Source organism: Trichomycterus rosablanca, chromosome 7 (assembly GCF_030014385.1).
Source record: "Trichomycterus rosablanca isolate fTriRos1 chromosome 7, fTriRos1.hap1, whole genome shotgun sequence".
NCBI lineage: Eukaryota > Metazoa > Chordata > Actinopteri > Siluriformes > Trichomycteridae > Trichomycterus > Trichomycterus rosablanca.
Window position 1 is genome coordinate 30,740,293 of NC_085994.1, and position 26,362 is coordinate 30,766,654.

General features: G+C 43.1%; 1 protein-coding gene across 1 annotated transcript in view; it reads left to right on the top strand.

The window, feature by feature from the left end:
• Nucleotides 1-26,362, top strand: part of plxnb3 (plexin B3) — a 183,392-nt gene that overhangs the window by 18,686 nt on the left and 138,344 nt on the right. The window contains exon 2 of the mRNA XM_062999217.1: nt 20,720-21,842. Within this exon, the coding sequence (XP_062855287.1) occupies nt 20,733-21,842 (1,110 nt within the window). The 5' untranslated portion in view covers nt 20,720-20,732. The remainder of the gene's footprint in view (nt 1-20,719; nt 21,843-26,362) is intronic.

Consider the following 26,362-nt stretch of genomic DNA (forward strand, 5'->3'; position numbering starts at 1 on the left):
GCTAATGCGAGATTTTTTTTCTGCCCTATCATGCCTTATTGCTTCTACGACTCTACTCCCCATCAGCTCTATGCAAAGTCAGCTTAAGTTGTATTTGTTGATTTAATTAAATGAATTTATGCTAAAACAAGCATTTCATCCACCAAGTTAAGTAGGGGACTGGTGAGTGTATAAGCTTGCTGCTGTGACGGTGGCAACAGCTGCTCTACGCTTTCACAGACACCTTTACCTGGGTATTACCTGTCAACTTTTAAGGTGCATGGCATTAATATGGAGTCAATAATAATAGGCATTAACATGGAGTTGCTCCCCCTCTTCTCTGGAAAGGCGTTCTACAAGATTTCGAAGCATGGCAGACACTGACGTTGGATGAGAGGGTCTGTCTCAAATCTATAGGTCATCCTAGAGGTGTTAGATGGGGTGGAGGCCAGGGCTCTGTGTGAGCCAGTCAAGTTCTTATGCCTTTATAAATCTCGCTTTGTGCACTGGGGTACAATCATGCTAAAACAGAAATGGGCCATCCCCAAACTGGTTTGTTGAAGATTTCCCTTTACTGGAACTAAGGGGCCTAGGCCAACCCCCTGAAAAACAAGCCAAACTTTACAGTCGTGTCAGTTAAGGTTCTCTTGGCATTCACCAAACCCAGACTCATCCATCAGACTGCCAGATAGAGAAGAGGGATTTCTCATTTCACAGAACATGTTTCCACTGCTCCAAAGTCCCAGTGGTGGCGTGGTTTAAACCACTCAATCCGACACATTGCATAGTGCTTGGTGATGTAAGGCCTGCATGCAGCTTCTCAGCCCTGGAAACTCATGCCATAAAGCTTCTGGCACACAGTTTTTGTGCTGATGTTGGTGCCAGACGAGGTTTGGAACTCTTTGAGACAGTTATTGGTACAGTGGAAGCATTCATTAACCTCGTTCTGGATCTGTATGTGGTGTGCTACTTTGTGGAGTTGCTGTGGTGCACTTCCACTTTTCAATAATACCACTCACAGTTGATCATGGAATATCTAAGTAAAAATACATTGCAGCTTTTTTGCAGCACTGGCATCATATTACAGTACCACACTCGAATTCAGTAAGCTCCTTTACATATACACTATATTGCCAAAAGTATTCGCTCGTCTGCCTTCATACGCATATGAACTTGAGTGACGTCTCATTCTTAATTCATAGGGTTTAATATGATGTCGGCCCACCCTTTGTAGCTATAACAGCTTCAACTCTTCTGGGAAGGATTTCCACAAGGTTTAGGAGTGTGTTTATGGGAATTTTTGACCATTCTTCCAGAAGCACATTTGTGAGGTCAGACACTGATGTTGGACGAGAGGGCCTGGCTCGCAGTCTCCGCTCTAATTCATCCCAAAGGTGTTCTATCGGGTTGAGGTCAGGACTCTGTGCAGGCCAGTCAAGTTCTTCCACACCAGACTCACTCATCCATGTCTTTATGGACCTTGCTTTGTGCACTGGTGCGCAGTCATGTTGGAACAGGAAGGGGCCATCCCCAAACTGTTCCCACAAAGTTGGAAGCATGAAATTGTCCAAAATCTCTTGGTATGCTGAAGCATTAAGAGTTCCTTTCACTGGAACTAAGGGGCCGAGCCCAAACTTTACACTTGGCACAATGCAGTCAGACAAGTACCGTTCTCCTGGCAACCGCCAAACCCAGACTCGTCCATCGGATTGCCAGACGGAGAAGCGTGATTCGTCACTCCAGAGAACACGTCTCCACTGCTCTAGAGTCCAGTGGCGGCGTGCTTTACACCACTGCATCCAACGCTTTGCATCGCGCTTGGTGATGTAAGGCTTGGATGCAGCTGCTCGGCCATGGAAACCCATCCCATGAAGCTCTCTACACACTGTTCTTGAGCTAATCTGAAGACTACATGAAGTTTGGAGGTCTGTAGCGATTGACTAAGAAAGTTGACGACCTCTGCGCACTTTGCACCTTAGCATCTGCTGACCCCGCTCTGTCATTTTACGTGGCCTACCACTTGGTGGCTGAGTTGCTGTCATTCCCAATCGCTTCCACTTTGTTATAATACCACTGACAGTCGACTGTGGAATATTTAGTAGCGAGGAAATTTCACGACTGGACTTGTTGCACAGGTGGCATCATATCATGGTACCACGCTGTAATTCACTGAGCTTCTGAGAGCGACCCATTCTTTCACTAATGTTTGTAGAAGCAGTCTGAATGCCTAGGTGCTTGGTTTTATACACCTGTGGCCATGGAAGTGACTGGAACACCTGAATTCAATGATTTTGGATGGGTGAGTGAATACTTTTGGCAATATAGTAAAGGCAGACTGCGTGGCAAGTGCTTGATTTTATACACCTGTGGCAACGGGACTGAATGAAACACCCGAATTCAATGATTAAGAAGTGTGTCCCAATACTTTTGTTCAAAAGGTCACAAAATGTCCAAAGAACATCTAGCTACAGTGTTCATGACTTTATCAGATGCATAGAAGGTTAGCAAGGAAACCCTCACACACAATGGAACTCTCTCTCTCTTTCTCTCTCTCTCTTTCTCTCTCACGCGCACACACACACACACAAACACACACTGTAATTGGCCGGATGTGTTTCTGGGGGAACTGGCAGGAACTTTGACAGCACTGCACAACACAGATACAAACCACTGACCAGAAAGGACCAAAATGAATAAGTAATTGTGAGGGAAAAAATAGACAGACAGTCAGGAAGAAACACAAAAAGAGAGGCATGAAGCAAGTGCCCCTAATCAAAGATCTAATTTAAAATCTGGGTCTTAAAAATAGACTTAAAAATACTTTAATAGTATTTATCTCTTAAGCCATGGTGCCTGCATTAATCATGCACCATGGGAGAGAAGGCATTCAACTGTTTAGCAGACTCAAACAAGCTTCACTGAGACTGTTATCGTAACAGCGATGAGCAAAATCAACCCTCATTTACTTTCTGCCTGTCAAACAACACGCCTTATTCCACAGTGCCAGAAAGAAGTGTCCTCTATAAACCCCTGATATCTACCCCACCCCGCTTTCTCTGTTCACCACACAAAGAAGTTATAGCTTCGCTCCGTATCTTAGAGGAGTGCATGTCTGTATGCGTGTGTATTTCTTTCCGTGTGTTCTGGAATGGTTATTACTATTTAACCGAATGAAAAAGACACCGCTATAGAGACACAGAGGAGAGAGAACGGGTGAGAGAAGGTTGAATGCTGATCTGGCAGAAAACACTTAAACTGAATTTGAGCCATGAAATTGGATGTTTTGACAGTCAGCGGGACCCCCTGCACTCTATTTTATCAACCTTTTGTTCGGCGCTCTTTATTCCCGGTGTCAGAACAGCACACACACACACACACACACACCCACACCCACACACCCTACTGTGGATTCAGTAGCCATCATCCTGGCTGTGATTTTATGAAGGATGTTGGAGGTGACACACCCCTTTTCCTCGTTTCAGCGCTTAATTTATTCACCAGACTGGAGTCGCTCCTGTGGTTCTACTGTGCTTTTTCTCTTTGTGCTTTTTAACTGACAAGCAGGTGCTTGAAATTGCGCTCGAGGAGCTAAACATTATTTTTAACTTAATAATTTTTACTTACAGGGTCTTTCTGAAAATTAGGTTTGAATTACAAGTGCTGTTCCTGTCTTTTTTAACTTTCTGTTTGTGTTTCTGCAGCTGTCAGCAGGCTATGAGATCCAACGATTTAGCGCACTCAATTTTGTCTTCCGCTGCTGAGAGATACCAGATTGCATCCGAGGAGAGCACGTCGCTGTACACGCCTCTTCCGACACGTGCACAGCCCTCCTCTTCTCGCCCATGCTTTCCGCCAATCAGGGTCCTTACACAGCGTCTGAAGACCCACCCACACACCCACACACAGTCCGGCCCCCGCAGATACGGTGGCCAATTAGTATCTGCTGCGGGCACTGCCAATTATGCCCACCAGATAGTGCCCAGCTGACCGGTGGCAACACCGAACCGAGGAGTTCAGAAACTCTGTGCTGGTGTGTTAGCGAAATATCCCGCCGCGCCACCTGGGCGCCTGGGCCTACTGCACTTTTTAATTACATACAGTGTATCACAAAAGTGAGTACACCCCTCACATTTCTGCAAATATTTCATTATATCTTTTCATGGGACAACACTATAGACATGAAACTTGGATATAATTTAGAGTAGTCAGTGTACAGCTTGTATAGCAGTGTAGATTTACTGTCTTCTGAAAATAACTCAACACACAGCCATTAATGTCTAAATAGCTGGCAACATAAGTGAGTACACCCCACAGTGAACATGTCCAAATTGTGCCCAAATGTGTCGTTGTCCCTCCCTGGTGTCATGTGTCAAGGTCCCAGGTGTAAATGGGGAGCAGGGCTGTTAAATTTGGTGTTTTGGGTACAATTCTCTCATACTGGCCACTGGATATTCAACATGTCACCTCATGGCAAAGAACTCTCTGAGGATGTGAGAAATAGAATTGTTGCTCTCCACAAAGATGGCCTGGGCTATAAGAAGATTGCTAACACCCTGAAACTGAGCTACAGTATGGTGGCCAAGGTCATACAGCGGTTTTCCAGGACAGGTTCCACTCGGAACAGGCTTCGCCAGGGTCGACCAAAGAAGTTGAGTCCACGTGTTCGGCGTCATATCCAGAGGTTGGCTTTAAAAAATAGACAAATGAGTGCTGCCAGCATTGCTGCAGAGGTTGAAGACGTGGGAGGTCAGCCTGTCAGTGCTCAGACCATACACCGCACACTGCATCAACTCGGTCTGCATGGTCGTCATCCCAGAAGGAAGCTGACGCACAAGAAAGCCCGCAAACAGTTTGCTGAAGACAAGCAGTCCAAGAACATGGATTACTGGAATGCCCTGTGGTCTGACGAGACCAAGATAAACTTGTTTGGCTCAGATGGTGTCCAGCATGTGTGGCGGCGCCCTTGTGAGAAGTACCAAGACAACTGTATCTTGCCTACAGTCAAGCATGGTGGTGGTAGCATCATGGTCTTGGGCTGCATGAGTGTTGCTGGCACTGGGGAGCTGCAGTTCATTGAGGGAAACATGAATTGCAACATGTACTGTGACATTCTGAAACAGAGCATGATCCCCTCCCTTCGAAAACTGGGCCTCATGGCAGTTTTCCAACAGGATAACGACCCCAAACACAACCTCCAAGATGACAACTGCCTTGCTGAGGAAGCTGAAGGTAAAGGTGATGGACTAAACCCAATTGAGCACCTGTGGCGCATCCTCAAGTGGAAGGTGGAGGAGTTCAAGGTGTCTAACATCCACCAGCTCCGTGATGTCATCATGGAGGAGTGGAAGAGGATTCCAGTAGCAACCTGTGCAGCTCTGGTGAATTCCATGCCCAGGAGGGTTAAGGCAGTGCTGGATAATAATGGTGGTCACACAAAATATTGACACTTTGGGCACAATTTGGACATGTTCACTGTGGGGTGTACTCACTTATGTTGCCAGCCATTTAGACATTAATGGCTGTGTGTTGAGTTATTTTCAGAAGACAGTAAATCTACACTGCTATACAAGCTGTACACTGACTACTCTAAGTTATATCCAAGTTTTACTTCTATAGTGTTGTCCCATGAAAAGATATAATAAAATATTTGCAGAAATGTGAGGGGTGTACTCACTTTTGTGATACACTGTAAGTAGTGTAAGTCTAATCTAGGACTGTTTCTACTGTAAATCAAGGCTGATTTACAAATTATTATCCTGTTGGTTTAATCCTGACCTTAAGTACATTTAGGGGGGTGCAACATGCCCACACACACACACGCAGGTTTAATGTTATCCAGTTCAGTCTGGAAAAAAAAACTTAAAAAGAGCCTCACAGTGAAGATAAACCGGAGACAAACGCAACAGCGCGCGTGTGTGTGTTTGTGCCTTTAAGAGATGATCTGTTTAGTGTCGCTAAGTGATTCATGAGTCGATTCGTTTTCATGCGATGCGTAAGTTCTTCTTCTCGGTTATCTCTCCGTGTTTACTGTTATTAATTAAATGTCGTGGTTTTAAATAAACACCAGATACTTCAGAACAGTTTGTGTGACTCTCTTACATTAAAAAGCTTAATTTAAAAGCTTAATTAAACTGCTATTACCACAGATCTGTAACCGAGTCAGACTCGTTCCGTCTAAAAGTTTTCTGATGATCCTAAAAGTTCAGCAGATGATCCTGAACTAACGAATTTGGTAATGAATAAACTTTTGCCTCGGATTGGCTCTGTAACGTTTTCTGTTCTCATCTACATCACAAGTAAGAACCGCTTACGATTTACCAAAGTGAACCAGGAGTTTATATAACGTGCTGATAGAATCGACTCAGATATGACCGGGTTGAATTATCTTTTTAAAGTAAATATTTCAATCAGCAAAATTGCATCATATGTATGATGCACAACGTTAATTATGTTATTTTAGGTCATGAAGAGCTTTCACGATGGTTTCTGTACGATTGTTGACGAATTTTGATGTGATGGTTGGTGCTTTGTAGCTCAAAGTCTGGATCAATCCACTGAGCTGTTAACTTAACGTGGTCTTTATATATCACACGATCGGATCGGCTACTTTTAGGAAATATCGGCCGATTGCCGATAGCATATTTTGATTAAAAATCGGCCGATACCGATTCATAGCCGATCGATCGTCCCATCTCTAGAATTTACCGAATTAATCGTGAAAATCGCCTAGCACTAGTGGTACCTTGTAATCTGACCTCCCCTAAACTCGAAATATTTTAAACTCGATGCACTTTGTAGAGAAATTTGTACCCTTAAACTCGACATGTTCAGCTGTTTTTTTATTATTTTTTATTATTTAATTTCAAATAAACAATAAACAGGCGCTTTGTTCAGCGCTTGGCTTGAGCGGTGCAGTGAAACGTCATCAAAGTACGAATATGAGATGAATAACAATCAAATCCAGTCTGTGTTTAGCTGTACAGTACTTTCCACACTGTTTCACTTTTAAACTTGTGTTATAGCTCGGGGTGCTGAGAAATTGTAAGATTCAGCTTCTCCTGGTCTAAAACACTTATCGCAAAAAAAAAGCTTAACGTGAATTAATGTAGTAAAAGAACGACATAGGAACACTAATCCTCTCTTAATTAAGTTCTCTCCACTAATAAAATTCCTCACTCTTTGTTGTAGTACAATAAGTCACCACCAGTCCCAGAGTTTCAAGGTCACACTGTACTTTTGTTTGTTTTAAATGCTCAGTGTTACCACACAACAGTAATAAGTGTACATAACTATGTAATGCTCGCCTACTCGAGCTGATGCAACTCTTTTTCTCTAATGCAATGTTTTCTCACATCCAGCACATCTTTACATTCACACAGTTTAACATCTAGGGGCAATTTATATGTGATCCACCTTCAACACAAATGTTTTTTTTTTTTTTTTCCGGGGGGGGGGTGCAGAATCTTGGTGCAGAATCTTGGTGCAGATTACCAAGAGGAAGTCCACACAGACACAGCAAGTACTTGCATAACTCCTTACAGACAATGACCAGATGTGACAATCAAATCCAGGACCTCAGGACACGTTCCTGTGTGGCATCCACTCTGCATACTGCACATTTAAGAAAATGTCATAACATAGCAGTTATCAAGATATTTTTCTACGATTATCACTCTGTTTCTCATGACATCACACCATGTGCACTTGCTTGGACCTCTTGTGTTTTGGTTTTACCTTATAATTTGTTTTACATACTTTTGTCGCTGTCTCTTGTTTGGTCAGTGGTTCATATTTCATTGTCTACTGCTGTTTTTAATTGTTTTTTTTTTCCTCCACCTGTTGATTCTGTGCTCTATGTGTTTTAATGTTTTTTTTTTTGTAAAACTAACCTGCCAGGTTATAGAATCATGCCTACCTGCCATGCCATTATGCCCGACATGAGGGCATAGAGGTGCAGATGACTGATAGGGGCATTTCCTTAAATCAGGTAGTCTATGTGCCTCATCAGAGTTAAATTACTGCAGCTTGGAGTCCTTTATATACCTGCATATTGTATGTTGTATTGTGTGCATGCTCTGCAAGACTGGTGCGTTTTTATTTCCATAGACTTGTATGCCTTTAAGGTATGCCTTTGACCTTATTTCCAAAGAACTTAGCTGGTGCTGCATCAGCTGGTGAAGTGGCTGCTCTGTTACTTTTATAGCCTCCACTGGTTTGAGAGGTAACTGAGTTTTTCTCTTTCTCTCTTTATGTATTATTCAAAAATGCTGGTTATCATATGTTGGTGGACTGAGTAGCTAGCATGGTCCAAAGCCCTGCGATGGATTTGCCTGGGTATTACTGCCTTATGGTCATTGTTTCCCGGCGAAACTGGACCTGCCACAACCATGCCCAGGATAAAGCCCAACTCCTGAAAAACAACCCCACACCATAATCCCCCCTCCACCAAACTTTACACTTGGCACAATGCAGTCAGACAAGTACCGTTCTCCTGGCAACCGCCAAACCCAGACTCGTCCATCGGTTCTCCAGAGAACACGTCTCCACTGCTCTAGAGTCCAGTGGCGGCGTGCTTTACACCACTGCATCCGACGCTTTGCATTGCGCTTGGTGATGTAAGTCTTGCATGAAACCCATTCCATGAAGCTCTCTACACACTGTTCTTGAGCTAATCTGAAGGCCACATGAAGTTTGAAGGTCTGTAGCGATTGACTCTGCAGAAAGTTGGCGACCTCTGCGCACTATGCGCCTCAGCATCTGCTGACCCCGCTCTGTCATTTTACGTGGCCTAACACTTCATGACTGAGTTGCTGTCGTTCCCAATCGCTTCCACTTTGTTATAATACCACTGACAGTCGAATGTGGAATATTTAGTAGCGAGGAAATTTCACGACTAGACTTGTTGCACAGATGGCATCATATCATGGTACCACGCTGGAATTCACTGAGCTCCTGAGAGCGACCCATTCTTTCACTAATGTTTGTAGAAGCAGTCTGCATACCTAGGTGCTTGGTTTTATACACTTGGTTTTATACACTTGGTTTTATTCAAATATATTCTCAAACCTCCTGTCCGAACTCAGCTCTAGTCCCGAAATGTTCCTCTAAATGCCCTCGGTTAGGGTCGTTGTTGCCAGTTTCCAGTAGCCTCTTCATCCACCGTCTCTTTTGATCGTGCTCATTAATGTGTGCTAACGTGAGCGTTTGCCACCAGGAGGCCAAAGCGTGGAGAGAAAGATGATGTTCTGCCATCACTTCTTATAAACAAGGTGCCTCAACAAGCTCGCAAGCCAGCGCCTAATTGAAAAGAAGTGCCTAATCTGGGTAGCGTGTCAAACTGGTCTTTGGTTGAGCCGAGGCTTTGAAGAGGGGAGATGAGGAGGTAAAACGTTGTGCATACTGATCGACCCCGGCAACTTCACTCTCTCATCTTTCATATAGCAGCAGCAGGCCCCCAAGACTTCTGCTGCTGCCAAATGAATTAAAGATGACTCCTCTCCCCATCCCTTCCTCTATCTCGTTCTTTCTTCTCTCGCTCGGTGTCCTTTGATACTGTTTTTCACTTTCAGAATTAAATTATGTTCTTCGCTTTAGCACAAATTAGCCCGAATTCTATCCCAAGTGAGCCTGATCATTTTCATAGGTGGAGAAGTAGAATGATTTCTTTACTGAACTTTCTGCTTTGTCTTGTTCTAGGTGTCTCTCACACCTTTAACATATTTGTGTTTTTGTGAGTCTGGACACATCACACACTGACTTTGCATTTCCATTAAAAAAAACTGAAACGCCAGCAAGTTACATGGAGCGTGCATAGCAACTAAAGTCTTCATACAGCTTAGTCTCCCTCCCAACACACTGAAACACCAAGCTGGTAGTGAAGAACTAACATCCACAAACCATCCTAGTGTTCCTATATTATATATATATACACACACACAGGTAAGGCATAACATTATGACCACCTCCTTGTTTCTACACTCACTGTCCATTTTATCAGCTCCACTTACCATATAAAAGCACTTTGTAGTTCTACTGTTTCTCTACATACTTTTTTTTAGCCTGCTTTCACCCTGTACTTCAATAGTCAGGACCCCCACTGGACCACCACAGAGCAGGTATTATTTGGGTGGTTGATCATTCTCAGCACTGCAGTGACACTGACATGGTGGTGGTGTGTTAGTGTGTGTTGTGCTGGTATAAGCGCTGCTGTGTCTGATCCATTCATAAGTGGAGCTGATAAAATAAACAGTGAGTGTAGAAACCAGGAGGTGGTTTTAATGTTAAAAACCTTAATTATATACACATAATGCTTTATACTCTATGGGTGTGTTCGAAAAGCTAGTGTGCTGTCTACATAGGCAGCATTTTACATCATCCTGTGCGCGCTCCCGAGAAGGAGGCTGTTTGAAATCCTAGATGCCTTAAAATCCTCACTTCTGAGGCATCTTATTATTTCAATGTTATTTTGGCTCAAGAACGAGTGAGCATCGAACGCTGCCTTAGTGATCAAGACAATCCCGGCATTCATGGCTGACGGGGCGGAGAAACGAATGGAGTTATTTTCAAACGTAAATAAAATATTACTGATTTTTAACTTGTATAAACTTGTACCGAGTGTTTTTATTTGCAAGTTCGGGCTTGTCAGGAAATTTAACCGTTATCGGTACATGAAGGGAGATGTTATTGACGTTAGCGTGCTATGCTACCTCAGTTTATTGGTTTTAATGGCGAGATGCTAAACGCGAAATGCTAAACCCGATGGAATCGCTATCTAAGTAGTGCGTTCGAATAACCTGACTTATAAGTCACTAACTTATTAGAATCCTCTCTACTAAGTCAGCTGCCTATGTAGACAGTAAGACAGCAAGGCAGCTCCCTAGGTTTTCGAACACACCCTATGTACTCTTGAAAACATAATAAGCCACAGAAACATATAACCCCCCCAACAAAAATATCTAGATAGATAGATAGATAGATAGATAGATAGATAGATAGATAGATACTTTATTGATCCCGAAGGAAATTAGAGACATATGACATACAGTGTATCACAAAAGTGAGTACACCCCTCACATTTCTGCAGATATTTAAGTATATCTTTTCATGGGACAACACTGACAAAATGACACTTTGACACAATGAAAAGTAGTCTGTGTGCAGCTTATATAACAGTGTAAATTTATTCCTCCCTCAAAATAACTCAATATACAGCCATTAATGTCTAAACCACCGGCAACAAAAGTGAGTACACCCCTTAGTGAAAGTTCCTGAAGTGTCAATATTTTGTGTGGCCACCATTATTTCCCAGAACTGCCTTAACTCTCCTGGGCATGGAGTGTACCAGAGCTTCACAGGTTGCCACTGGAATGCTTTTCCACTCCTCCATGACGACATCACGGAGCTGGCGGATATTCGAGACTTTGCGCTCCTCCACCTTCCGCTTGAGGATGCCCCAAAGATGTTCTATTGGGTTTAGGTCTGGAGACATGCTTGGCCAGTCCATCACCTTTACCCTCAGCCTCTTCAATAAAGCAGTGGTCGTCTTAGAGGTGTGTTTGGGGTCATTATCATGCTGGAACACTGCCCTGCGACCCAGTTTCCGGAGGGAGGGGATCATGCTCTGCTTCAGTATTTCCCAGTACATATTGGAGTTCATGTGTCCCTCAATGAAATGTAACTCCCCAACACCTGCTGCACTCATGCAGCCCCAGACCATGGCATTCCCACCACCATGCTTGACTGTAGGCATGACACACTTATCTTTGTACTCCTCACCTGATTGCTGCCACACATGCTTGAGACCATCTGAACCAAACAAATTAATCTTGGTCTCATCAGACCATAGGACATGGTTCCAGTAATCCATGTCCTTTGTTGACATGTCTTCAGCAAACTGTTTGCGGGCTTTCTTGTGTAGAGACTTCAGAAGAGGCTTCCTTCTGGGGTGACAGCCATGCAGACCGATTTGATGTAGTGTGCGGCGTATGGTCTGAGCACTGACAGGCTGACCCCCCACCTTTTCAATCTCTGCAGCAATGCTGACAGCACTCCTGCGCCTATCTTTCAAAGACAGCAGTTGGCTGTGACGCTGAGCACGTGCACTCAGCTTCTTTGGACGACCAACGCGAGGTCTGTTCTGAGTGGACCCTGCTCTTTTAAAACGCTGGATGATCTTGGCCACTGTGCTGCAGCTCAGTTTCAGGGTGTTGGCAATCTTCTTGTAGCCTTGGCCATCTTCATGTAGCGCAACAATTCGTCTTTTAAGATCCTCAGAGAGTTCTTTGCCATGAGGTGCCATGTTGGAACTTTCAGTGACCAGTATGAGAGAGTGTGAGAGCTGTACTACTAATTTGAACACACCTGCTCCCTATGCACACTTGAGACCTAGTAACACTAACAAATCACATGACATTTTGGAGGGAAAATGACAAGCAGTGCTCAATTTGGACATTTAGGGGTGTAGTCTCTTAGGGGTGTACTCACTTTTGTTGCCGGTGGTTTAGACATTAATGGCTGTATATTGAGTTATTTTGAGGGAGGAATAAATTTACACTGTTATATAAGCTGCACACAGACTACTTTTCATTGTGTCAAAGTGTCATTTTGTCAGTGTTGTCCCATGAAAAGATATACTTAAATATCTGCAGAAATGTGAGGGGTGTACTCACTTTTGTGATACACTGTATATAGGGTGTGTTCGGAAACCTAGGGAGCTGCCTTGCTGTCTTACTGTCTACATAGGCAGCTGACTTAGTAGAGAGGATTCTAATAAGTTAGTGACTTAAAAGGCAGGTTATTCGAACGCACTACTTAGATAGCGATTCCATCGGGTTTAGCATTTCGCGTTTAGCATTTAGCATCTCGCCATTAAAACCAATAAACTGAGGTAGCACAGCACGCTAACGTCAATAACATCTCCCTTCATGTACCGATAACGGTTAAATTTCCTGACAAGCCCGAACTTGCAAATAAAAACACTCGGTACAAGTTTATACAAGTTAAAAATCAGTAATATTTTATTTACGTTTGAAAATAACTCCATTCGTTTCTCCGCCCCGTCAGCCATGAATGCCGGGATTGTCTTGATCACTAAGGCAGCGTCAGACGCTCACTCGTTCTTGAGCCAAAATAACATTGAAATATTAAGATGCCTCAGAAGTGAGGATTTTAAGGCATCTAGGATTTCGAACAGCCTCCTTCTCGGGAGCGCGCACAGGATGACGTAAAATGCTGCCTATGTAGACAGCACACTAGCTTTTCGAACACACCCATAGACATGATATATAATGACAACCCATCAAAAATCTAAAAAAAATACAGTGATACAAATTTTTGTCCATACCGCCCAGCCCTACTTCCTAGTAAGAACAACAGTCCATCTTAGAGCTACACATACACACACAAACACACAAAGACGTGATTTGCGTTAGCCAAGCTTTCTTCTGTGTAGTTTTAGGATGTAGGGAAACACTGAAGTGTCCATTAGAAGCCTACAGGGACATCAGAAGCACATGCAAAACTCCTTAGACAATGACCAGAGATGAGGATTAAAGCCAGATCTCCAGATGCTGTGCGACACTCTGCTGCACCACAGTGTTGCTAGTCTCTCATTATCACATTACTGTATATTGTCTAGGATTTGGTCTACCTATTTGTTGGTAACTTACTTATTTGATTGCAAGAGTTTTACTTTTTATTCACCGCTTACATCCGACCACCCATCACACACACACACACACACACACGAAAACCTCAGTGCTGTTATGCTAACAAGTGAGGGTGTACACAGGTTTGGGCATGTATCATTTTATTGGATACTATAAATTTTATTTGAAGGTGGATGTGTATTATGTTTCCTTATATGAATATAATGAATGGAGTATAAAAGTATTTGGACACCTGAGCTTGCTTTACATTCTATTTCAGAAACAAATGGTATAAAAATAATGTGACTTTTATGTGATCTTTCCAGCTATAACAGCCTCTGTTCTAAGAAGGCTTCTTAAAGACTTCAAAGTATGTTTCAAAGTATACTGTGGGAATTTGATCCCATTCCATTAAAAGAACATTTGTATTGCTGAGCACTGATATTGGTCATAAAAGCCTTAATTAATGTTCCAGTTCATTGTTCATTCTAAAGCTGGTCACTGGGGCTGAGGTCAGGGCTTAGTGCAGGCCACTGTAGTTTCTTTAAACCAAGTTTTTTTTCATGTCTTTACACACCTTACTTTGTGCACAGGGGTACAGTCATGCTGGAACTGGAAACTGCCTTCCCTACACTGTTGCTGCAAAGTTGAAAGGATTTAATTTCCTTTATTAAATTGATTTATTACACCTGTTAGCAGTGGTTTTGGCTGCAACACATAAATTCAACAATAAGAAGGGGTGTCTCAATACTTTTGTCCACATTTATCCTCTAGGTGGAAAATAACCTGTGGCAGTGACCCAATTTTACAGGAAAACCACAAACCTGGTAACACTTGTCTGTTTGCTTTGCCCGCCTCTGTTTCTCTTTTTCACACATTTAATAGGCCATGTAGTCAGTCAGAAAACTCTCACTTCAGCCAGACTCTGACATTGATTTAACACTTTCACACACTGTGTCGGTGGTGTGAATGCTGTAGGGATGTCAAAAGTATTGCTTCTGTAGTACAAAGTTATATTTTCATTACATTTATGGCGTTTAGAAGAAGCTTTTATCCGAAGCATCTTACAACTGTGACTGATACAATGCAAGCAATTAATGCCTAGTTCACACTTGTGCCCTGATTTTTGCTCGCCGACTGGTCGGCACTAGATTTGCAACTCGGCGAACGAAACTCAGCTCTCAATCACTGTGTGTGAACTGCTCAACAACTCAATCTGAGAGGCTCGCCGAGTGATCGCCGAGTGCTCGCCGAGTGATCGCCGAGTGCTCAGCGACCGAAGTGAGATTCATAGCATGTCAGATATCTGGATCTGAGTCGCCCGACTGGCAATGAGTGCTATGTCGAACAATGGGAACGCAAGATACGGTGTGAGGGGAAACGCAGGGGAGGAGTTGTAAAAAGGTGGGACAGGGGCATAATATAGTTTATATCAGAATTAGGGATGTAACGATGCACCAATACACAGTTAAAAATCGATGCATTTTTGCCACGATTTAAATCGATAATTCAAGTAAAATGAATCGATATTCACTTTAAACAGCGAAGGGCACTTGTGCCAGCCACCTCGCCTGGTTGCCAAATCGAGCTTTATCCAAAACGGGTGAAAATTCAAAGGTTGAGATGGTGATTTATGCCTGACTTGGCAACCCTAGAACTACACCTTTCTAGAAAAAAGGCGACCGCAGGTGAAGATGTGGAACTTGAGGATGCCCCATTCTTTTTCAAATCAGAAGTGTGGTTTCCTCAAGACCGAAAATTAAAAAAGATAATGGACAAAACAACAGGATACTGAACTACACATAGCGCAACGAACATAATAAACATATAAACCGGCACCACAGTGAGAAGCTCCGGTCACCCCACGTAAGTGAAAATCATTCATAAAAGGGCAAACCACGCTGACAAGCGCGTTTACATGAGGTGCATTGGTATTTTCGTGGCAAAAGATATGAGGCCACTTTCAGTAGTTGAAAAAGAGAGATTTTGATTGCTGGTTAACACACTGGAGCCTAAATACTGCATTCCATCGCGCCTGCACTTTAGCCATACTGTAATGCCAGCACTTTACTTTACAGCACTTTACCAAGCTTGGAAGGAGCACAGGCAAAACCTTAGTTTATTTATTTGAGGTTACTTTCTTTGTTTGTATTATTTATTTATTTATTATATAATGTGGGATTTGTTTTAAAATTTCATTTGTTTTTTACACAAAATGTGAAATGTGAGGGGAAATGTGCAGCATTGTTTTTGGTTTAGTTTTTTATTTAGATAAATAAAAGATAAGTGCACATACATTATTCTATTTTATTTTTTAAAGAGAAATAATAAAAGGAAACTTTGTCATAATTTGTCTTTAATTTCATTTTGTTTAAAAAAATCGGGAAAAAATCGTATCGTGAACTCAGTATCGTGAATCGTATCGTATCGTGGGTAGAGTGTATCGTTACATCCCTAATCAGAATACATCGGTACACACACAAGTTTTACAGTATTTCTGACCTTATCATTCTCTACAAAACATAACACCAATGTTGCATTGCAAAAATATTTATTAACCTCCAACTCACTATAGAACAATCCATGCTGCTCGTGTAGCCCAATACACTCAGATTCATTTATTTTTCCTCTTTGTTATTACGCTGCACATCAGCGCACAAACTTTAATCGCTCACTACTTATTGATGTGCATTTGTGGACGTGGTATCATTTAACTCCTCGTCACTTCTTGTGTTTGTTTTCGTGACAAAACGGAGTTTGGGAGACCAGAGAAGCTCGCCTGTGATTCCAGTTGGTGATAGATGGTGTAGTGTGAAACCCCTTATCACCGATCAGTCGTGTAGTGTGAAATACACACCGACTTGAAAGACTCCCGATTACAAGAGATCCAGTCGTGTAGTGTGAACTGTACAGCGACCTGACGAGTTGGAAAGTCGTGTAGTGTGAACTTGGCATAAGGGGCAATTGCCTTGCTTAAGGGCCCACCAGTAGGGACTTGGTGGTGGGTCTTGAACCAGCAACCTTCAGATCTTCTTGTCCAGTCACTTGTAATCTCTCAGCTGCACTTTTGCAACTCCCCTCTGGCAGGAGTCCACTCATAGACCTTTGCAACTAATTCAAAATGCAGCTGCTCGCCTGGTTTTCAACCAACCTAAACACTGCCACGTCACTCCACTTCTGTGTTCTCTTCACTGACTTCCTGTAGCTGCTCGCATTCAGTTTAAAACAATGATGCTCGTCTACAAAGGCAAACATGAATCAGCCCCAAGTTGCCTTAGAGAACTCATAAAACCCCGGTCTGTACCATGCAACCTTCGAGCCACTAGTGTTGCTTGTCTTGATTTTCCACCCAGAACTTGAGGAAGAGCATCAAGGCTCTTCTATGTACTAGCACCCAAGTGGTGGAACCAACTTCCCCTGTTACAACAAGTCTCTTACTGTCTTCAAAAGATGCTAAAAGACCCTTAGACACTTAAGCTGAGCAATAACATGCACTCCTATAGCATCTTGTTTAAATTGTTCTAACAGAGTTTCAGCATAATTGTGTTCTTGGACTGTTGTCTGCTTAAACTAGATTAGGTAATGTTCACTATTACCCCTTTTCCACCAAAAAAAACCATGGTTCTTAAACCGGTTCTGTTCAGGTTTCTCTGAACCTTGGTGTTCTGTAGAGAACCAACACGCGTTTCCACCAGTTTTTGAGAACCAAGCAGCGTCATCATCGGTGGGCGTTACTTACTAAGAGTTAAGAGAAATAATAACATGGAGGAGTGTGTGGATTATGTGCGAGCATTTTTGCTGCTGTTACAGATGTTTGTTTTTATGTAAAAAGCAGCGATCTAACTATCGGTGATAAGAAGAAGTGTTTGTCTCAGTTGTTGTTTTCTTTAGTTTATTGACGTGAGAGGAGTTTTGCGCTTCGCTTTCACCGCGACTCTCGGCGCAAATAGTGGATTTACTCAGCGCTCGACTCGAGCGGTGAAACATCATTAAAGTTCCACAACATGAACGTTAATCTGTGTGAAATAAACATCAAATCCACTCTAAAATACCACATGTATCCGTGTTTAGCTGGATTTACTTCACGTGTGTTTATGCAGCTCGGGGAGTTGAAAAAGCTTCACGCTTTATTTTTCACGTTAAGCGTTTTCCGTTCTGTCCGGGTCACTTTTATCTCGTAATATCACACAATTCACCTTTTTAAAGGCGCTTTGAAAATATAAGCGGCAAACTGGTTCAAAATGTAATCAGGTGAAGTTTAAAAGATAAAAATGCAGCATCAAGCTCCATATGAGACTCCAGCGGACGGCATTGTTGCTAACGCGCTATGCTGTACAACATGACACGCCCACTGACGGACGTCACGGTTCGGGCTGAAAAACCAAGTATTCTGTGGTGCCAGATTGGCCCGCTAGTTCACTGTCTGGAACCTCTTTTTTCCAGTGGAAACACGCGGAACCCGTTCAAAATCAAGTTCGGGAACCGGAGCGGGCTCCGTGCTGCGTCGGTGGAAAAGGGGTATATGGAAGCACTTCTGTAAGTCGCTCTGGATAAGGGCGTCTGCTAAACGCCAGAAATGTAAATGCAGTCTAGTACCTTTGCACCACTGTTCTTAATATCAACTAACATTTTGATAGTTGAAGTAGATCAGTACCACAATCCTGACCACAAGTAAAAAACTCATTTATTTATTCACTTTATCATGGTCAGGTCTGCTTTGCACCCAACACAGTGGTGCAGCAGGAAGTGTGGGTGCACAACATCACCAGAAACCTCAGGACCCAGGTTTAAATCTTTTCTTATTTTCTATCATCCCTGAAAACCATGGGTCTGTCCGAAAACCTTGTCAGCTGCCTTGCTGTCTACTGCCTACCTAAGCAGAGAGGATTCTAATAAGACATCAAATTTATATTGCAGGTTATTTAGACGCACTACTCAGACAACGATTACGATGATTACATCACCGCAGTTTTCACTTACTAACACAGTTAGCCTTAGTGTACCAATAACGATTAAGCTGTCACTGACAAGCCTGAATTTGCAAATTCAAAATCATTGAGAATTAATCTTTGGTGAGAAAAGTTGTGCCGCACTGAATGCTGGAATTGCCTTCACCGCTGAGGAAGCATCGGATGCTCCCTCGTTATTTAGTCAGCTTTGAAATAAGGCACCTTAGTAGGCAGCATTTTAAGGTAACTAAGGCGGCACGGTGGCTCAGTCGGGTCCTGGGTTCGATCCTCAGGTGGGGCGGTCCGGGTCCTTTCTGTGCGGACTTTGCATGTTCTCCCATGTCCACGTGGGTTTGCTCTGGGTGCTCCGGTTTCCTCCCACAGTCCAAAGACATTCAAGTGAAGTGAATTGGAGACACTAAATTGTCCATGACTGTGTTCGATATAACCTTGTGTGAACTGATGAACCTTAGCTGCGTCCGGAATCGCATACTTACAGAGTACGTACTAGATTGGAGGAAGTATGCGCTACTCGGCCGGTTAAAAAGTACATACTTTCAGTACAGAAGTGTGCAATATGCACACAACACCGCTACGTACTACATCCGCCATCTTACCAACGTCAAGTGATGACGTGAGGACGTGATGATGTAATATCACCATGGATACAGACTCATTACAAACCCCACTCGCCAAACTTTTGGATATTTATCGTCTTTTGTTATTTATTCGTCTTTAAATTTTTTTATTTTATTTATCTTACTTACACTTGTAAACAGAGGACTCCCCTTTCTTGTTTCTTATTCCGCTTCGAACGCCTACGCAGCCCCAGTTGCATTATGGGATACATTAGCGGACCGAAAGTGTGCATCGCTTGCATACTCAAACATGGCTGCCCAAGAAGTAGGTCATCCGGGTACTTCTCGCGTACCTCTTTGTGTATACTATGTATTCGGACATACTAACCGCTCTCGCGTGCTCATTTCGCGTACTTTTAAGTATGGAAGTATGCGATTCCGGACGCAGCTCTTGTGTAATGAGTAACTATCGTTCCTGTCATGAATCTAACCAAAGTGTAAAACATGACGTTAAAATCCTAATAAACAAACAAACAAACACTTGTACACTGAGAAAATTGTGCTGCACTGAATGCTGGGATTGCATTCACTGCTTAGGAAGCATTGGATTCTCCCTCGTTATTCAGTCAGATTATCACTTTAAAATAAGGCACCTTAGTAGGCAGCATTTTAAGGAATCGAAGAATTTAGACAGCCTTCTTCTCGGGAGTTTGCGTAGTATGACGGAAATGCTGCCTATGTAGGGGGCTCGCCAGGTTTTCGGACAGACCGCATGTGAATGGTGGGTTCGAGAGCTCTAAATGAATGAGTAAGTGTTTGGTGCCTTGCCCTGGATTTACACTCTGTCCAGACTGTGTTTAGGTATTGCGCTCAGTGGTACTGGACTCACACATGGCACTGGATTCTCAACTTGTGTGCGTATCATAAAATAGAGTGAGAACAAACCCTCAGCCTGAAGTAGACATCGACTGTACTCCTATGCTACACATCTACCCTCTGTGAAATAGGGCAGCACTTGTGTGTTTGGTTTTTTGGTTTTGGCAGGCTAGAGCTGGGCATCCTCTGCTGTTCGTATGAAGGTGGCATGGCTTTAAAAAATAGAAGAATGTGTTTGAAGCAGTGAGGCTTTGTGCTGTACAGTAAAGCACTGCAACAGGTTCTCTCTGGTGTGTTTGGCCTGACCTAACTTTTTTATTATTTCTTTTTTTTTTCTTTTTTCCATGATTCACTTCTCTTGTTTCAACTATCAACTATCTTACTTTTTCCACACACTTCCTTCCTTCTTCTAAACTATCAATCCTTGTTATTCTTTTCTATTGTGTTATCACCCCTCTCCCCTGTTTCTCTTCCTTCCTGCTATGCACTCTCCCACACATTCTTCCGATGGCTATCATCCTCCTATTATCTTGTAATTTTCTCTCTCTGAATTCACCCCTTTCTGTTCTCTATTTTTACCCCCGTGATGCTCACATAAAAAAAAAAAAAGAAAGCGAAAGCTAATTTTCCTTTTATCATGTTTTGCCCTTGCCTTATTTCTTTTCTCTTTATTGCTCTCTTTATCTTACAGGTAAGGGGGTGCCATGCCGGCCACCGCTCCTCTGCTGCTCCCGCTCACCATCTGCTGGTGGACCCTGGCGCTGCTCCTGTTGAGGCCCCCTTTGCCACTCCTCGCCCTCAACAGCGCCCCAACCTTCGTATCCCTCAACAATTCACGCCTCAACCACCTCTTGCTGCACCCCGGCTCAGGTCACGTCTACGTGGGCGGTGTCAATGCGCTCTACCACCTCTCCTCGAATCTCCAGCTTCTCTCCTGGGGTAAAACAGGGCCTGAGCTGGACAGCCCTGACTGCTTACCCCCGATTGAGAAAGAGGACTGCAGCCAGGCGCGCGAAACCGACAACACCAACCAGCTTCTGCTGCTGGAGGAGAAAGAGGGGTCGCGACCCAACAGCCTGATCGTGTGTGGCACCGTGCTGCAAGGCATCTGCGAGAAGCGAAGCCTCGCCAATGTCTCTGTGGTGCTGTACCAAACACCCAACCCTGTGGACACACAGTACGTAGCTGCAAATGACCCACGCGTCTCCACCGTAGGTGTGCTCACCGAGCACAAGGGCTTGCACCTCATGCTCGTGGGACGGGGCTACACCAGCAAAGGTCCTGGCGGCATTCCTCCGATCACGACGCGGCGTCTAGAGCAGCATCTGTCCATTCCCACATTCTCACACGAAGAACTGGGCAAGCTCGTTGTGGGCAGCTATTCGGATTATAACAACCAGTTCGTAAAGGCGCTGCGTCACGGGGCGCATATTTATTTTCTGTTCTGGCGCCGCGACGTCAGGAAAACCCGCGAGTATCGGACTTACGTGTCACGCCTCTGCGCCGGAGATCCAAGTTTTTACTCCTACGTGGAGGTGCCACTGGCCTGCGAAGGTGGTTACAACCTGGCGCAGGCAGCTGCGATGGGCAGTCACCATGGAGATGCCTCCCTCTTTGTTGCCATGGCAGTGGGACAGGCGTCGACTCCAGGGCCCACAGGACGCTCGGCTCTGTGTGTGTACAGCATGGAAAGACTGGACAAGGCACTGCAGCAGGCGCAGCTTCTGTGCTACACTAAGGAAGGAAAAGATGGAAACCGGGAGGAGGCCTACATCGAGTACGAGGTTTCCTCCAAGTGCATCAAGCTTCCTGAGGTGAGTTACTCTTGTTTTGTGTGTTTTACAACCTATACATTTTGTAATTGTATATGGTGTTATATAACATTACTTCAGAAAACACAGTTTAAGTCCACAGTGCAGTAATGTTTGGATTTTTGCCAAGATTTCTGAGTCAGCAAAAGAACAGCCTTTATCTGTCATAAACACTGATCAGCCATGTTCTTCAACTTTCACCCTGTTCTTCAATGGTCAGGCCCCCCACAGGACCACTACAGAGCAGGTATTATTTAGGTGGTGGATCATTCTCAGCACTGCAGTGACACTGACATGGTGGTGGTGTGTTAGTGTGTGTTGTGCTGGTATGAGTGGATCAGACACAGCAGCGCTGCTGGAGTTTTAAAATACCGTGTCCACTCACTGTCCACTCTATTAGACACTCTTATCTAGTTGTTCCACCTTGTAGATGTAAAGTCAGAGACGATCGCTCATCTATTGCTGCTGTTTGAGTTGGTCATCTTCTAGACCTTCATCAGTGGTCACAGGATGCTCCCAAGGGGCGCTGTTGACTGGATATTTTTGGTTGGTGGACTATTCTCAGTCCAGCAGTGACAGTGAGGTGTTTAAAAACTCCATCAGTGCTGCTGTGTCTTATTCACTCATACCAGCACAACACACACTAACACACCACCACCATGTCAGTGTCACTGCAGTGCTGAGAAGGATCCACCCAAATAATACCTACTCTGTAGGGCTAACAAAGCATACAGAGAAACAGATGGACTACAGTCAGTAATTGTAGAACTACAAAGTGCTCCTATATGGTAAGTGAAGCCGATAAAATGGACAGTGAGTGTAGAAACAAGGAGGTGGTTTTAATGTTATGGCTGATCGGTGTATACCCAGTCACATTATTATGACCACTTCCTACTTTCAATGGCGGCAGCACGTAGCTCATAAAGGAAGTCATGTCTCGTGAGCTGGCTTAGTGGGTATATAAGGTGTGCAGTAGGTTGTCTGCACATATATCCCTCGTTGCTGTCATGGCTGAAAGTACCATAGTAAAATTGTCTTCCTTGAGGCGGATGGGATCTTCGAGCACTACAATGTAACATGTCACACGGCTAGAAATGTCCGACATTGGTTGGAAGAGCATGGCCAAGACTTCCAAGTGCTATTCTGACCCCCTGATTCCCCAGACTTGAACTCAGTTGAGCATCTGTGGGATCACCTCAATCATCGTATTCAATTTATAGATCCTTCCATGCGCACCCTCCAGCAGCTGTGGGATGCACTGCAGTCAGCATGACTCCAGATACCTGTGACAACCTACCAGGACCTTATTGAGACACTCCCAGCCTGTCTAGCTGAGAATAGATTTTTTTTTCCTGCATATTCATGCTTGTTTGGAAGCTGGGGTCAGAGCAGGGTCTTGCTCAGAGACCCAACAGTGGCTGCATAGCAGAGCCTGGATTTGAGCCAACAATCTTTCAGTTAATAGCCCAAAGCTCTACCCAATAGGCTACCATTGTCCCTGTTAAAAGAATATAAAGTGCAAGGTTTGGCATTTGTATGCTTAATAAAATTAAAAACTATTTTACCTTTTGGCTTCTCCCATTTCCCATCCTAAGGGTTGCCACATGGAATCATTCTGATCCACGTTCCTGATTTGGTACAATCGGCTGCTCTTCATGCCTCAACCCTCCTTACTGTGTCTGGGATTGGAACCAGCACTAAGAGCACACTGACAAGTGCACCTCATAATAGCTGGGCTCTTTGGCTACTGCCCCACCCCTCAGACACAGCTAGTAATGTCTGTGTAGACGCTCGACCAGCCGATAGCTGAGATTTACCACCTAAACTTCTCAGTTTTCCATTAATAAGGATTGAAATGACCAAACGTTTAGGCATACGCAAACATTTAGAAACGAACTTAAATATGTTGTTAATTCATTAAAACTAAAAGTTGAAACCATTTTAAAAATGGCATGTTGTTCAATTTTTTGGCTTTTCCTCCAGTAGGCCTGCATAAATATTTACAGATTTTTAAATACAGTTTGCATCAGAATAAAATTTGTGTAGTTAATATTTACATGTTATGTGCACCATGAGTACAGGCCTTACTTTAAAAACACTTCGGAAAAATTGGACAGAACCATTGCACTTTGATACTAGCCCTAAAATCGGAAGGCCAGTTTTATACACACAGCACTCTGAACACATGGAGCCTCTATATAAAAAAACATGTAACTTCTGGACATTTGGGTGACACAGGGTTCCAATATGCCACTGGTCCGGTGGGGCGGTCTTCAGACAAAATGTGCGTCTGACAGGATGAATCTAGGATGTTGAGTCACATCCTTGTCTCTGCTATAGCAGTGTATACATAAACATGTCTTAATAAAGTAAATAAAGAGAGTAGTGTGTTCCTTTACGTGTAATAAAGCTCTGTGTAGGCTTCGCTGGCTCCGGGGAAATAAAAAGAGGGCAGAGAGGGCATGTGCTAGTCTGTGTGGGTGTTGTGCATCACAAGTGTAAATTGGAAGGACTACTACAGTATATGTATATGCAGGGTTACTATTTGATATGTAACAGAAAAAATACTCCACTAAAGTGCAACAGTAGTGGATTTACTGTGACATGATTTTCTCATTATAAATCAGCATGAACAAACAGTCCAGTTGAAAAGGTCGTGTACACATTCCCCACAGCCACTGTTTTTTTGTTTTTGCAGATTTTATAAAGAAAAACACTGTTGACAGATTTAAAAGAATAAGAGGTGCAAAGTTCAGTATGTGTGTGTTTAATAACATTGAAAAACTTCTGTTTCATTCAACCTCTGTTGTGTTACTTTTCTTTTTTTGATTTATTTTTATCTGGGCTTGGGACCAGTAGTGAGAGTGCACTGACAGGTGCACTTCCCAATGGCTGGACTAAAGACTAATTAAAAACTACAATATGCTGTGCATTCAGATTCATGTTAAGAGAAATGTTTGTGATTTTTAAGAAAGCTACCCAATGTTTCAAGTACAAACAGTTTAGTAACCTAACAACTAAACAGATTCAGTTCCTCACTTGGACAAAGTGACAGCCGACTGGTGTAGAATTGTGACATAGAGCCACAATTTTAGCAAGCGATACAAAGACCAAGCGAGAGATTTTCTTATTTTATGCAAGCTAGGCATTACTTTTTAGTGAGAAATCCCAGTGATAAGGCCGCTCAGGTGGCGCAGCGGTAAAAACACACGCTGAAACCAGAGCTGGGATCTCGAATACATCGTATCGAATCTCAGCCCTGCCTGTCGGCTAAGGCTGAGCGGCCACATGAACAACGATTGGCCTGTTGTTCAGATATGGGTGGGATTAAGCCGGATAGGGTCTCTCTCTCATAACTAATGCAATTACGACAGCAATGCTGGCTGATTGATGACGCCTGCACAGAGATGAGAAAAGAGTGCTCTCAGGGTGTGTCTCTCTGTACACAGTGCTGAGCTGCACTGCACTCGTCAAAGTGTAGGTGATAAGATGCTATGCGTGGGTTAGCTTTGTTCTCCTCAGTCAGAGCAGGGATCAGCATTGGTGGAGAGGAAGCATGACGCAATCAGGCAGTTGGATGCGCTAAAAAGGGAGAGAAACGTGAGAAAATGCTTAAATAAAATATATATATATAAAAAAAGAAATCCCAGTGACGTTCTCCAGTAGATCCGATGGAACAGTTGTATATTGCGTGTGCTGGACACAGTTCCAGTCCTTTGCTGAGTTTAGCTTCAGTTAACAGTGTTTGGGCACATGTTAAACAAGACAAAACTTAAAACAGCTTTTTAAATTAGTTTCCCTGGGTTTTATTATAATTAATATTAGAAACAATTTTACTACCACGGTTGTACAATCACATGGGATCACATTAAAATAAGACCACAATAAAATAATCATTTCTTCATTAAAAACAATATGTCATCTGGCCTGAGAAGGTGGCAGAAAAGCACAGACAGTAAGGTCCAGATAGAAATAAAATTACAAAATAACATAACAAAAAATGGAATTACCCCGGGTCACCGTAAAAAAAATAATACTGTCCGAGTCAGGATTAAACTGGTGAGGTTTAATATGTGGTCGAGCTCCTTCGGGGGTATTAATAGTTTTATAGTGAAGGAAGACACAAAGCTGAGCTCATGTATTTACTGTCGTAAAAAGAAGGATTACCTTAAATACTGGGTTTATTAATACAGCTATCCCACAATACATCCCAGATTATAAATAGCTAATCTCAATAAAGATTGAGCTATTTTCCTTCCTGAAGGTCGCATTGTTAAAACGTGACATAATAAATAACGAAGAAGCTAAGCATGATTTGGCCAATGTGAGCAGACTAATAAAGAAAGATGAAATGAAGGCGATACGAATCCGCCTAGATTGTTTTGTACCAATTTATATGATAATTTCACATTGTTTTACACAATAGCAGATGTAATCTATTATGTAGATTGTTAATAACATGCAATACAATTACAAATCCAATTTCCAGAAAAGTTGGGACACTTTAAAAATGCAATTAAAAC